The 12,939-nt window shown below is 50.1% G+C and overlaps 1 protein-coding gene across 2 annotated transcripts in view; it reads right to left on the reverse strand.

The window, feature by feature from the left end:
- The window catches only part of MAEL (maelstrom spermatogenic transposon silencer), a 21,780-nt gene extending 16,752 nt beyond the window's left edge, over positions 1-5,028 (reverse strand). For both annotated transcript variants that reach the window (XM_026659044.2, XM_026659043.2), the window contains exons 1-2: positions 4,706-5,028; positions 2,327-2,413 (exon numbers count right to left, since the gene is read on the reverse strand). In XM_026659044.2, coding sequence (XP_026514829.1) covers positions 2,327-2,413; positions 4,706-4,837 — 219 coding nt within the window. In that variant the 5' untranslated portion in view covers positions 4,838-5,028. The remainder of the gene's footprint in view (positions 1-2,326; positions 2,414-4,705) is intronic.
- Positions 5,029-12,939: the final 7,911 nt, after the last annotated feature.

Consider the following 12,939-nt stretch of genomic DNA (forward strand, 5'->3'; position numbering starts at 1 on the left):
GGGGGGGGAGGTTAGGTTCCAGGGAAATTTTTTTCACCAGACAAAAAACTATATATTATATAGATATACACACAGTATACGTTTTAAACAAACAATTTAATATTGTTCACAGCTATGCTGATTGTGAAGCTTGGTTGAGGTGGTGAAGTTAGAGGGTGGAAGAGGGAGGGATATTTCCCTCATTTAGAGTCCACTTTTCTTCCCACACTAGCACTTGGCTGAGTCCTCAAGGGTTAACACATTGTTGTTAATGTAGCCTCTCACACAAGACAGCAGAAACACGAGGGAGGAGAGACAGCATAGCAGACAGAGACACACACACCTTGTGTGTGGGGGAGAGAGAGAGAGAGAGATGCACACTGCCCCTTTAAGTAAGCTGACCCACTCTTAAGTGCATTGTCTTTTTAAGTGGATCAGGAAGTTGAGACAGCAGCTGCTGCCCCAAGTTCTCTCTGTCTCTCTCTGTCCGTGTCCCCTCCCTGCTCTATATGGAGAAGGGGTAAGCGGGGTGCGGGGGGGAGGGGGACACCCTGACATTAGCCCCCCCCCCTCCCCCGCACAGCAAGTAGGAGTCTCTGGGAGCAGCTCCAAGGCAGAGGGCTGGAGCAGCACATGGCAGTGGGGGGAAGAACAGCTGCTGCACAGGGAGCTTAGGGGAGTGGGGAGCTGATAGGGGGCTGCCAGTCCACCCTGGTTCCAAGCCCCCACCAGCTACCTGCACGGGCTGCTCTTCCTGCAAGCAGTGGACAAAGCAGGCGGCTGCCAAATGACGTTAGAAGGGAGCATTGCACAACTTTAGACGAGCACGTTCCCTAATTGATCAGCAACGTGACAACGAAACAACGTTAACCGGGACGACTTTAAGTAAGGAGTTACTGTAGTCTATATACAGAAGATGCACCAGTGTAAGGCTATGGCTACACTTGCAGACGTACAGCGCCGGGAGTTAAACCAGCCCTTAGAGACAGCAGCAGGGAAAGCGCTGCCATGTGTTCACTGTCAGCTGCAAGCACAGTGGTGTGGCCACATTAGCAGCTCTTGCAACACCACAGAGAGCAGTGCATTGTGGTAGCTATCCCAGTGTGCAAGTGGCTGCAGCGTGCTTTTCAAATGGGGGGGTGAAGTGTGACAGGGAGTGCGTTGTGTGTATGGGGGGGAGAGTGTGTTAGCATGCTGTCTTGTAAGTTCAGACAGCAGCAGTGGGAAACCCCAATATCAGTCCCCACCCCCTGCCTCTCTCTCTCACACACGCACAAACTCCTGCCTCTGCAGCAGCAGCATTCTACAGTAATGGTTTGCTTTTTCCCGGTGCAGATAAGCATGCCGGCTGTCAGAAATGGGGCTTTGAAAGGGGATATCCGCATGCCTGCAGCAGAGTTCAAAACAATGACGGGGAGTGGCCACTTGACTTCAAGGGACTATGGGACGTTTCTGGAGGCCAATCACAGTGCAGTAATGAAACACATCGTCCACACTGACACCCCAGCACTCCAGCCGGGGCACAGCAAGCTATATGCTTCTTGTGGAGGTGGACTACCACAGGCGCTCCAGACGCAGAGTCCAGGCGCTCTACGTGCCTTGCCAGTGTGGACACCTCAGGAGTTAGGGCACCTTGGGCTGATTTAATGTGCTCTAACTTGCAAGTGTAGCCAAGCCCTAAGTTAAACTAGTTTAGTTAAACTGGTGCAACTTGCCTCTTATGTTGGTTTAAGTTTATGTACTACTGTAAATTTAACAATGGAAGCAAAACTAACATAAATGAGTGTCCACACAGAGTTGCATTGGCTTAACTAAACTGCTATGAAATCACACCTTTAAACTGGTATAATTTTGTATTTAGATGAACAAACTTTACAGTTACAACCTCAAGTGCCTGTGACCTACAGCCTTCACAGTACTGTCATAGCAAAAGGAGTAACATTTCTTGTTAACATGATAGCCCTAATTAGAGTTAGGCTTCAACCCCAAATCCAGAGTAAGGCAGACTCTGGAGGAAAAGTCCACAGTGTGGCAGAATACTGAACTGCATGCTCTCTCCTCCATTTAAAGAGTAGATGTAGGAGGAAGGTAAAGCCGCTCAACTATAGGTTTACATTGTTGGTAAATTAAAGACATTTCTGGACTACCAAGAAAGATACAATTACAAACTAATATTATAGCCATGCGTATTTCTACACTAGCAAAGGAAAAGGGACAGAAGGTAAGCTTCTCGTAAGTTCTTAGGGTGGCCCTGTGTGTCAATTTTTGACCAACCCCTGCAACGGTGTTACTCCTCTTATTCAGCCCACTCCAAATTCCAGGTTTCTTCTTCTACCTTCCCATTTACCTGTTTCATTGATGCCTGGGTGGAGTTCTGTGCTCTCCATTTATGAGCCATCTCTGTGTATTTCTCCTTTTCATCCTCAGTCAGCAACTGGGAATAAAATTGTTACATAAATTATTGTCTGACCATTTCATTCTAATAAAACAAACTTGCTCCAGAATCCAGCAAGCTCTTAGGAGAATGTGTAGTCTTCGGTTTAGAGAAGGTGAGATAAAGCAGCAATGGAGCTGGATTGAGCCAGTACTGGCTGATACACCATATTAAACACTATAAGGGCAAGTTGGCAAGTGAATTTCTTAGTAGAAAGAGATTGTTGGGTTTTTTTTAATATTAAAGTCGGCACTGGGGGAGAGATTATGCACTATTAATAAAACTGCAAGACTAAGAGCCAAAATCAGGTTAATGAACATTTTAACAGACTGATTTTGTGCTACTAGCCACACCCTAGCACAGAGGTTCTCAAATTGGGGGGCAAGAGGAACAGAATGTAATCGAGGGTGGGGGCTGAGAAGCCGCTCTGCCTTCAGAGTTGGGAAGCTGGAGAGTGGCAGCTGCTGGCCAGGCACCCAGCTCTGAAGGCAGCACCATTGTCAGCAGCAGCAGAGAAGTAAGGGTGGCATCCACTTTGCCTTCAGAGCTGGGTGGCAGTATATGTACCAGTGTGGCAGGAGCAGGGGCCTAAAGGACTACAGACACAAAAAAGGGGGCCCCGATCAAATAAATTTGAGACACACTGCCCTAGCATAAATAAATATAAGAATTTTAGCAATCTAATTCACTCTTTTACTAATGCCATTTGTTAACATTTTGCCTTTTCTTCCACTTGGACTATGCCACCAGACTGGTCGAAGTTTCATTTACTGGTTTTTAGGTATTGGCAAAATGTTTTGTTCCCACAGATCAAATCCAGCAAATACTGATGCACATGCTTAAAATTAAGGATCAAGATCTTAAATTTGTAAATTTAAATTTTTTTAAAATAAGATTTAATTTTTAAAAATGCAAAATTACATTTCTATATTCAGACTTGTATTTGTTCCCCTTTAAAGAATGGTATATTTGTCCCAAATTTTAGATTTGGTAATAAGCATTTTTAAACTTTTGTTTAAAGTGTCCTTTTTAAAAAATTCTAACTGAAATAATCTTTCATTATCCTGTACTATTTATAATTTAGAAACTTCAACATTGAAAACCTAGAAGAGAGACAAACCTCAGATTCACCAATAACATGGAAAAAATTAAAATATACTATAAATAGTGAAGAAAATTGGATTTTAAATCCCTTTAATAGTTAAAGATGTTTCTACTTAACAGATCAAAGAACTGTCTACTATTTACATCTTAACAGTGTCACATCTACATTGGGCAGTTCAAACCAGTTACCCACTCCCTGCAAGAGAGTCCCTTTAAAACTGAGTTAAGTCAGGAAACATGCAAACACCATAAACAGAAAAGAAAAAAAGCATTTCCTACTGCCTTTCTCTAGCTAAAGAGGAAGACACTTCACCCCAGAGAAGATCTCTGTGCAGCATGGAAAGTGATGGGGTGGGTGTGTATGTGTGTGGGTGGGAGGGAGGAGGACTTGTAGATGGGGTGCATGTCCAGGGGTAGGTGTAGGGAAAAGGTAATAGGGGAATACACATCCAGGGCAGGGTGTGCGTTGGTGGGGGGGATGCACGCTCAGAGTTGGAGGATGTGTGCGTAGGGGAAATATGCACACCCAGGGTTGGGGATCCACCCCCGGGGTTGGGTGTGTGTGTATGGGGGAATGCACACCCGGGGTTGGGTGTGTGTATGGGGATGATGCACATGCACAGTTGGGGGTGTGTATGGGGGGGATGCACACCCCAGGGCGTGTGTATGGGGGAATGCACGCCCAAGATTGGAGAAGGGTGTGCAGAGGGGAGGCATGCCCGGAATTGAGGGTATGTGTGTGTGGGGGGGTGATGCACAACTGGGGTTGGAGGGGAAGGATGTATGCCCAGAGGTGGGGGGGTAATAAGGGGATGCATGCCTGGGGTTGGAGAATGTATTGGGGTGGGATACATACCCAGGGCTGGGGGGGAGGCATGCCCATTGGCAGGTGTGTTGGGGGGATGCACACCCAGGATTGGGGGCGAGTAATGGGCGGATGCACACCAGGGGTTGGAGGATGTCTGTTGGGGGCGGGGAGATGCACGCCCAGGGTTGGAGGGGGAGGAGATGCACACCTGGGGTTGGCAGATGTGTGTTGGCAGAGGGGAGGGGTTGCACACCTGAGGTTGGAGGATGTGTGTTGGGGGAGGGTTTGCACGCCCGGGGCTGACGGAGGGGAGAGCGCAATGGACATCCCGAGGTGAGAGTATGTGGGGGGTCCCGCGGTGTTGGCCAGGCCCCGCTCACCGCCCAGTCCCGCGAGCAGAGCGGGACGGCGTCGGGCACGCGGGCCACGGGCAGGCCGCTCCGCTGCAGCTCGGGCAGCTTCTCGCGCACGAAGAAGTAATAGGCGTTGCGCGCGCCCTTGCGGTTCGGCATGGCGGGGGGGCGGGGCACACCGACTAGGCCTCCGAGCCCGGGCCGGACGCCGCCGCTTTATCGCCTTTGCGGCAGCGGCCTCTCCGAATCCTCTCAGCCCCGCCCCCTCCGCGAAGAAAGAACCAATCATATCACTTAGCAGCCCGCGCGCGCATGGGCCCGACGGAGCCACGAGGCAGCACGTGCGCCAATCTCCTATTGACCGGTGAGAGAGGACCCCAGCGGTGCGCGCCCCGCGGTGCGGCGCCAGCAGAGGACACGCCTTCTCGCCCCGGGGCACGCTGGGATTTGTAGTCTCGATGTGCGGTTCCGAACCATGGGGCCAGGGCATGCTGGGAGAGGTAGTTCTGCTTGGCTCGCCCACACCCAGCGAGGGCACGTGCCAGCAGGGGCTGCTGGTGCCAGCGGGGGCGCTGTGGGGCGGGCACGCAGGGACATGCAGTATGGGGGGATAAGGGGCTTGGTTGGCACAGGCAGGGCCGGATTAACTTTTTGTGGGCCCGGCGCCAAACATATTTGTGGGCCCCCATTGGGGAAATAGGGCATGTGATGCGGGGTGGTCCGCAGAGCAAGGGGCCAGCTGGGGCAATGAGGCGCAGCGCAGTGGGAGTGGCGCTACTCAGCCCAGCACAAGGGAACTGTTTACAAACCCCAAACTGCTAGACACACACTGGCCTGCCCAGCCCTGCGCTGCCAGTGTGCCCCTTCCACACTGCCCCCCACCCAGTGCCCTGTCCTTATGCCAGCGCCCCCTCACTCAGAGACTTCCCCCACAGATCCCTATGCCCAGCACCCCCTGCCTAGAGACCCCTCCCGCTGACCTCCCACCGCAACTGCACAGCACCCTGCACACCATACCCCCTGCCCAGCTCCCCCACCCACAGATCCCCTACTGTCCAGCACCCCCTTCACTGTCCCACCATCACAGCTGTACAGCGCCCCATATTCCTGAGGGAATTCTGCATCAAATTCTGTGCATAATATTTTAAAATTCTGATTTTTTTTTTATAATAAATAAATGTGGAAGCTCCACCATGGCAGTGGGGAGCACAGGCCACTGGCTGCATGGAGGTGGGAGATCACCCTGCAGCCTCCCCCACCCCCCCTGGGACAGGGACTTGGCAGTCAGACTGAACCTGACCCTGACACAGCACAAGGGCCAGGCCTGCCACAGAAACACCCTGGGGCCCTGCCCCTTTTGCACCAGGCACACCAGATGTGGGCAGGGAGGCTCAGCCCGGCAGCAGGATCCAAGTGCAGAGGGACTTAGTGTGGGGGGATCCAGATGGCTCAGTGGGGAGGGTGTCTGGGGGGGCTCATTGGAGTGGTACAGATGCAGGGGAGGTGGGGCTTGTCAGGGTGAGGGTTTGATGGGCCTGCTTAATGGGGGAGCCCCAGCTGCTGCCAAGGGGATCTGCATGCTGTGCCCCCGTTTCCCCTATCCCAGAGATTGGTGACCTTCGGCATGTGGCCCACCAGGGTAAGCCCCCTGGCGGGCCAGGCCGGTTTGTTTACTTGCCGCATCCACAGGTTTGGCCGATTGCGGCTCTCACTGGCCGTGGTTTGCCGCTCCAGGCCAATGGGGGCTGCGAGAAGCCACGGCCAGCACATCCCTCGTCCTGCAGCCCCCCATTGGCCTGGAGCTGCGGATGCGGCAGGTAAACAAACTGGCCTGGCCCACTAGGGGGCTTACCCTGGTGGGCCGCGTGCCAAAGGTTGCCGATCCCTGCCCTATCCCCTTCTCTTCCCCATCCCATGCCCCTTCCTTCCCCACTGCCTCTGTCCCCCTGCCCTGCCTGCCCCACCATGGCACTCACTGTTGTACAAGATGAAGGATGGCTCCCAGCACACAGAAGGGAGCTCAATCAGCACTAGGACCCAGAAGGTGGTGTCCAGCTGCAATGTCTGGGGAGCTGAGCAGCACCTTCTTTTTTCAGCCTGGCTGTGCAGCTCTGCAGTCAGAGTAGGTATGCCCGTTCCATCCCCCTCCCCAAAACCCCACCCCACCTCTTCTCTGCCTCCTCTCCCCAGGTGAGCGTGCCGCAGCTGTGCTCCTCCCCCACCCTCCTGCTGGCAAACAGCTGATCGGCGGCAGTGCCGGGGAGGGCGGGAAGGGAGCAAGCTGGGAGAAGAGGCAGGGGAGGGGGAGCGTGGCTGCCCTACTGCAGCAGAAGCCTCAGTGCCAGGAGCACCAAGCTTCTGCCCCCGCAGGAGAGAGCGGGGGGCAGAGAAGAGTGGGCCTGGTCGGGGCCCCCCTGGAGTGTGGGCCCGGCTCCATGGAACCAGTGGCTCCATGGTAAATCCGCTACTGGGCACAGGGGGACCAGACTACCCACACCAACGCAGGTGTGCACCTTATGTACCGGAGCCTGAGCTGCCCTCCATGAACAGCCTGCGCCTCTAGCCCTGTGTCATTGCAAAGGGAGCTAGCAGTGAGCGGGGTGTCACTGATGCAGCAATGGCTGCCTGAGACAGTAGCTCTGAGAGGAGTCAACAGCTCTATTTGCTCAGTGGGGAGTTAACTCCTGTAAGGGGCAACAGGACATTAGTCCGAGTACCAGCACAAGGGCTTTCCTAGTCGGCCTACAGGCCCCAGCTCAGTAATGAGGATGAGGGCAACTGCAGGCTGCATTAGAACCTGACAGGCCTCCTGTGCTTACTACTAGTTTAACTGAACGCTGCTTACTTGACTGTCACCTACAGGAGGCAGGACATCAGTGAGAACACAGGAGGTTCTAGGCTGCTGGGGTTGGAAACAGCTCTGCCACAGACGTCCAGTGAGAGTGTAGGCCAGTCACACAGCCTCTCCGGACAAAATTCTGAAAGGTGCCTAATACCTCAGTTGCCAACCTGCAAATACATATAAATACTGTGTATTAGCTATAGTTGGCCATAGGTCCTGGAACTTAGGGTGCAGGGGTTTACAGTTTGGTTCAATGGCTCTCAGCACCCCCACTATAAAAATTGTTCCAGTGCCCCTGTAGTTGGCTGCAAGGGGACACTAATTGATATAGGCATATTTGAAGAACCTCATTAAGAACCAAATGGAATTTCTGTTTGTCTCTCTCTGCCCCACACTCTTTCTTTCTCTCACACAAGCAAGAACGTAGGGATTGCACTGTACCCAGTGTATAATATTAATAGTCATGGTGGAAGTGAAATGCATGACCCTGTAAGCCCCCCCGCCCCACCACACACACACACATACACACACACACAGGTGGAATTCCAATTGACTCTAGGGAGCACTCAGACAATGAGGCTCTGGGCTCTCGCCCAAAGATGACAGCTCTTTCAGAATTTTGTTTTCTCTTTCTCCCTCAACACAACACACATACTCTTCTCTTGAAAGTCTCTATACTCCCCCATTCACATTTTAACTCAGATTAAAATACAGAAACAATGCAATCAATATTGTTTTGATCAGTTTTCTCTCACGTTGGAGGGCAGAGTGAGCTGCTCCCACATCGTGCTACTAATTTCTTCCTCTGTCAAAAGCTTATGCACTCCATTTGCCAAATTAGAATGAAATCTCAGAGTTCTATCGGACTCATTGCTAATCCTAGCCATGTATGTAACAACAATAAAAGACATTACCTCACCCACCTTGTCTCTCTAAAGATAAATCCTTTCTTCCACTTCCAGCTCACTAGGACGCTGTGCCTCTTCATCTCAGTGGAGGATCTATCTAATCACAATGATCCATTCATTCATTACCTTCAGACTGAATTATTGCAGCTTACTATATTTTGAGGCTGAAGGTGGAGGCTACCACGTAAGGCCAGATCTTTGTCCCGGTTAAGTATGCTTTGCCCTACTGCAGCCAGTGGCATAGAGGGTGTGATCAGTGTGTCCTTGCCCAGTGATATTTGGCTGATTTCCTTTTGGGGGCCATTGCAGATGGCACAATTTAGAGCCTCCTTGAGGCCTGGACCTGTACTTGGCAGCTAGAGCATTAGGGGCTATTCTATGTTGCTGTGGGCCTTTTTTAATGTATTGCTTGTTTTTATTTTATGTCAGGGACCCAGGTATTTTTGTGATGAGCAGTGTTTGAGCACCTCAAAATCATTATGTAAATTAAATCAAAAAAGGCTTAATTTTGTATCTTTTTTAACCCTTTAACTGCTGTGGAAAACTACCTATATTCTGGTTTAGTCCCTTGTACATCAACACTAAATAGCTAGAGAGGGAGTAAAGGAAAGAGACCTGTGCACAGAGCACATTTCACATTTTTTCATCCAACAACAAGGCCAGCTCTAACTTTTTTGCCGCCCCAAGCAAAAAAACAAACAAAAATGAGCGCCGCTCCACCCTAACAACCCCCCCAAGTGCCGCCTCGCCGAAACAAACAAAAAAACCCCGAGCGCTGCCCCGCCGAAACAACCTCCCCCAGCGCCGCCCCACCGAGAAAAAAAACAAAAACAAAAAACCCGAGCACCGCCCCGCCGAAACAACCCCACCCGAGCGCCACCCCGCCGAACCAAAACCAAAAACCCCTGAGCGCCGCCCCGCCGAACCAAACAAACAAACCCTGAGCACTGCCCCGCCGAAACAAAACAAAACAAAAAACCCAGAGCGCTGCCCCACCACCCCAAGATTGGCCACCCCTTAGAAGGTGCCGCCCCAAGCACGTGCTTGGTCGGCTGGTGCCTGGAGCCGGCCCTGCCAACCTGACTACGTCTTTCACAAGATTCTGCTATATTATTGTAAGTGTTGTTGCAACTAGTGCATTTTTGCATGTTCAATTCACTTCCTCTCTGAGTACATACTGTTCTCCTGTGTGCAACCTTACCTTGACAACCTTGTTTCTAAGAGGACGACGCCTGTCAGAAATCTCATGGCAGGGAGTGCTAGCCACTCATGGACAAACCTTCTTCCTAGGGACAAATTAAAAATAATATGATGTGGATAATTAAAAAAGACAGGGCTCCAGAAATGACACTCCTTAGGATGGAGGTGTGACTGGAAAATAAAATTCACAAGTAGCTCAGGGAAAAGGGTGTTCCTGGAGAAAAATTGGAGGCAGTGGATCATCTTCAGGGTGTCTGATCATCAGACATCTTCCCCAGTGTCCTGTATAGCTGTCTGCAGGAGTTCACACCGTTTAACAATTCACTTCTTTGCCTGTTAATTTCAACTATACATAGATATGAACCTGCACTGCCTGCAGTTCTTACTATACCCACACACTTTCATAAAACTCTTTCTGCTCCTCTGTTGCAATTACACATACACCAGGGTTTTTATGTCCTGTATTGATATTCTTTGTGGCTTGAGTACAATGAAAAATAATTTAAAAAAATATTGTACTGGGAGCAGCCATCTTATGTCCGTATGTCTGTGGAGAAAAACAACTCACAGCTGTATTGCTGATCTGCAGCTGGCATGTTATTTTAGGTGATAATCTTAAATTCCCACCTGAACAGCAGCAAAGAATCACTATGACTGAGGCATCTGAGAAAGAACTACAGGAAGGGTGGGATGGGGAAGTTTATACAGAAAGGTAACTGAGTGATTTTCAACTACTCACCAAAGAGAGTGAATTAAAATCATATTATAAAATCTACGGTCTATTGTGCTGAGAATGTAGCGGTTTTCCACTGAATATATTGAATGCTTTGTTACTGCAAATGGCATACTTGGGAAACAGATTTAGTGTATCCACAGCACCCTCTCTCCTGAGTTTGATGAGAAGTAAAAACTTAACACTATTATGCCATCAGGTGCAGCCAGACAGTCCAGGAACAAAAACGTATACAAAGATGGTGCATGTACTTGAGTAACGTTTTGCTGTGAAGCTACCAATGATCAAGGAGAGATTCCAATTTAATAGAAGAAACCAAGAAAAGGGAGAAAGTTTCACAGTTTATGGCTGGCTGAACAGTGTCTGAACAGGGTGACTCTGATGGTGTATTAAATAACACATTTCATGACATGCCAGTCTCTAGTCTATGTACTGAAGCAATATAGCATTGTCTATTGGCAGAATCTGACCTCACATCCCAGAAGACTGTTGAAATATCAGTTTCTATGGAAATTGCTGCAAGGAGAATCCGAAGGGTTGAACAGATGTGCAGAAGGGCATAAGAAAACTGGAATTTTCAAGAAAAATGTCAAGTTTTCAGGAATGTTACCAAAGTGGATCAGTCAGAAATGAAGTGCTGGTGTACAGATGTCAGATGCCAGCAATTTGTTAAAAAGAGCTATGTAGAATATGTCTGTAACCAGAAGAAATGACTGCTAGAAAGATTGTATTGGAAAATGAGGAAGGGGGGAAATGGCTAATGAGTGTTAGTACACCAGTACACCATGGGACTCAGAAAATAAATTAGCTTGTATATAGTCATTAATGTTCACATGACTTTGGGTGACTCCATTACTGAAAGGATAGCCATTTCAGATAGAGTTGCAGTATATTTTTGTAGCAGAATTCTATGGCTTAAATTGCCACTGTTTGTAATGAATAGTGAGAAACCGTACGTGCTGGGCTGGGCTTGAAAAGGTCCTGCTAATTGTTCAGAAACTCATATAATGATGAAAAGTGAAACAGGCCTAACTGCAATGTGGCAGAAACATGCTTCTGTTTTAGAGTTGCCAGGCGTCCGGTTTTTGACCAGAACGCCCAGTCAAAAAGGGACCCTGGTGGCTCCAGTCAGCACTGCTGACTGGGTCGCTAAAAGTCCAGTCAGCAGGGCTAAGGCAGGCTCCCTGCCTGCCCTGGCTCCACACAACTCCCGGAAGCAGCTGGCATGTCTGGCTCCTAGGTGCAGGGGCAGCCACAGGGGCTCTGCGTGCTGCTCTCACCCCAAGCGCCAGCTCCACAACTACTATTGGTCGGGAACCGCAGCCAATGGGAGTTACGGGGGAGGGGGGGGAGGAGAGGCAGCGTCTGCGGGTGCGGGCAGCGCACAGAGGCCCCTGGCTGCCCTTGCACCTAGGAGCCGGACATGCTGGCAGCTTCTGAGAACCACTTGAAGTAAGCGCCACCCAGCCAGAGCCCGCACCCCGAACCCCCTTCCACACCCCAATCCCCTGCCCCAGGTCAGAACCCCCTCCCACACCCTAACTCCCTCCCGGAGTCCTCACCCCACACCCCCTCCTGCATCCCAACCCCCTGCCCCAGCCTTGAGCCCCCTCCCGCACCCTGAACCCCTCATTTCCAGCCCCATCCCGGGGCCTGCACCCCCTCCCGCATCCCAGCCCCCTGCCCCAGCCCAGTGAAAGTGAGTGAGGGTGGGGGAGAGCGAGCAACGGAGGGAGGAGGGATGGAGTAAGTGGGGGCGGAGCCTTGGAGAAGGGGCAGGGCCTCAGGGAAGGGGTGAGGCAGGGGGCGGTGCAAGGGTGTTTGATTTTGTGCGATTAGAAAGTTGGCAACCCTATTCTGTTTTCAAGAACTGGACAAAATTAAAGTCAGCACTGAAAAGTTAACTATTAAGCCAGGCAGCTAGCCTAAAAGTTGCAAGGGGAAGATAATACCATAGACATTCAGACCAAAGGTCTAAGCAGATCTGGAACATTAGCTAAAGCGGGGGGTATTGTCATCTGTCATGCATAATGAATTAGCATTTCCTGTCTAGTGAAAAAGGATTGTACCATCCAAATATGTGGACATTTCAAAGTGATTATAAATCCAATGTTGCATCCAGAACAATAACACTTCCTTGTATTGAAAATCTCTTTCCTTCCTTAGTCAGAGTCAAAAGTTTATTTAAACTGACTTATGCCAAGCTTACTTGAAAATACTGGTGAAGGAAAAAAAAATCAGGAGTGACTAACACCAGTGACGCATAAGAGGTTGTACTGATCCCAGTGTTTATCATCAGAGAGAACATCAACAACAGCCTTGTTACAAGGGGCTATGGATCGGGGGTGAAATCTTGATCTCATGAAGTCAATGGGAGCTTTGCCATTTAATTCAATGGGACCAGAATTTTACCACAGATTTTGAGAGGATTGTCAGGAGTACAGTGAATGGAAAGTGGCTGGAAAAAAGCTGATGTCAGTCAACATAGCTCCATTTACTTAAGTGGAACTACACTAATTTACACTAGATGGGGTCTGGCCCTGAATGAAAAATTCCACTCCATTTCCTTCTATGTGCA

Source organism: Terrapene carolina, unplaced genomic scaffold (genome assembly GCF_002925995.2).
Source record: "Terrapene carolina triunguis isolate 2854851 unplaced genomic scaffold, T_m_triunguis-2.0 Scaffold558, whole genome shotgun sequence".
Lineage (NCBI taxonomy): Eukaryota > Metazoa > Chordata > Testudines > Emydidae > Terrapene > Terrapene triunguis.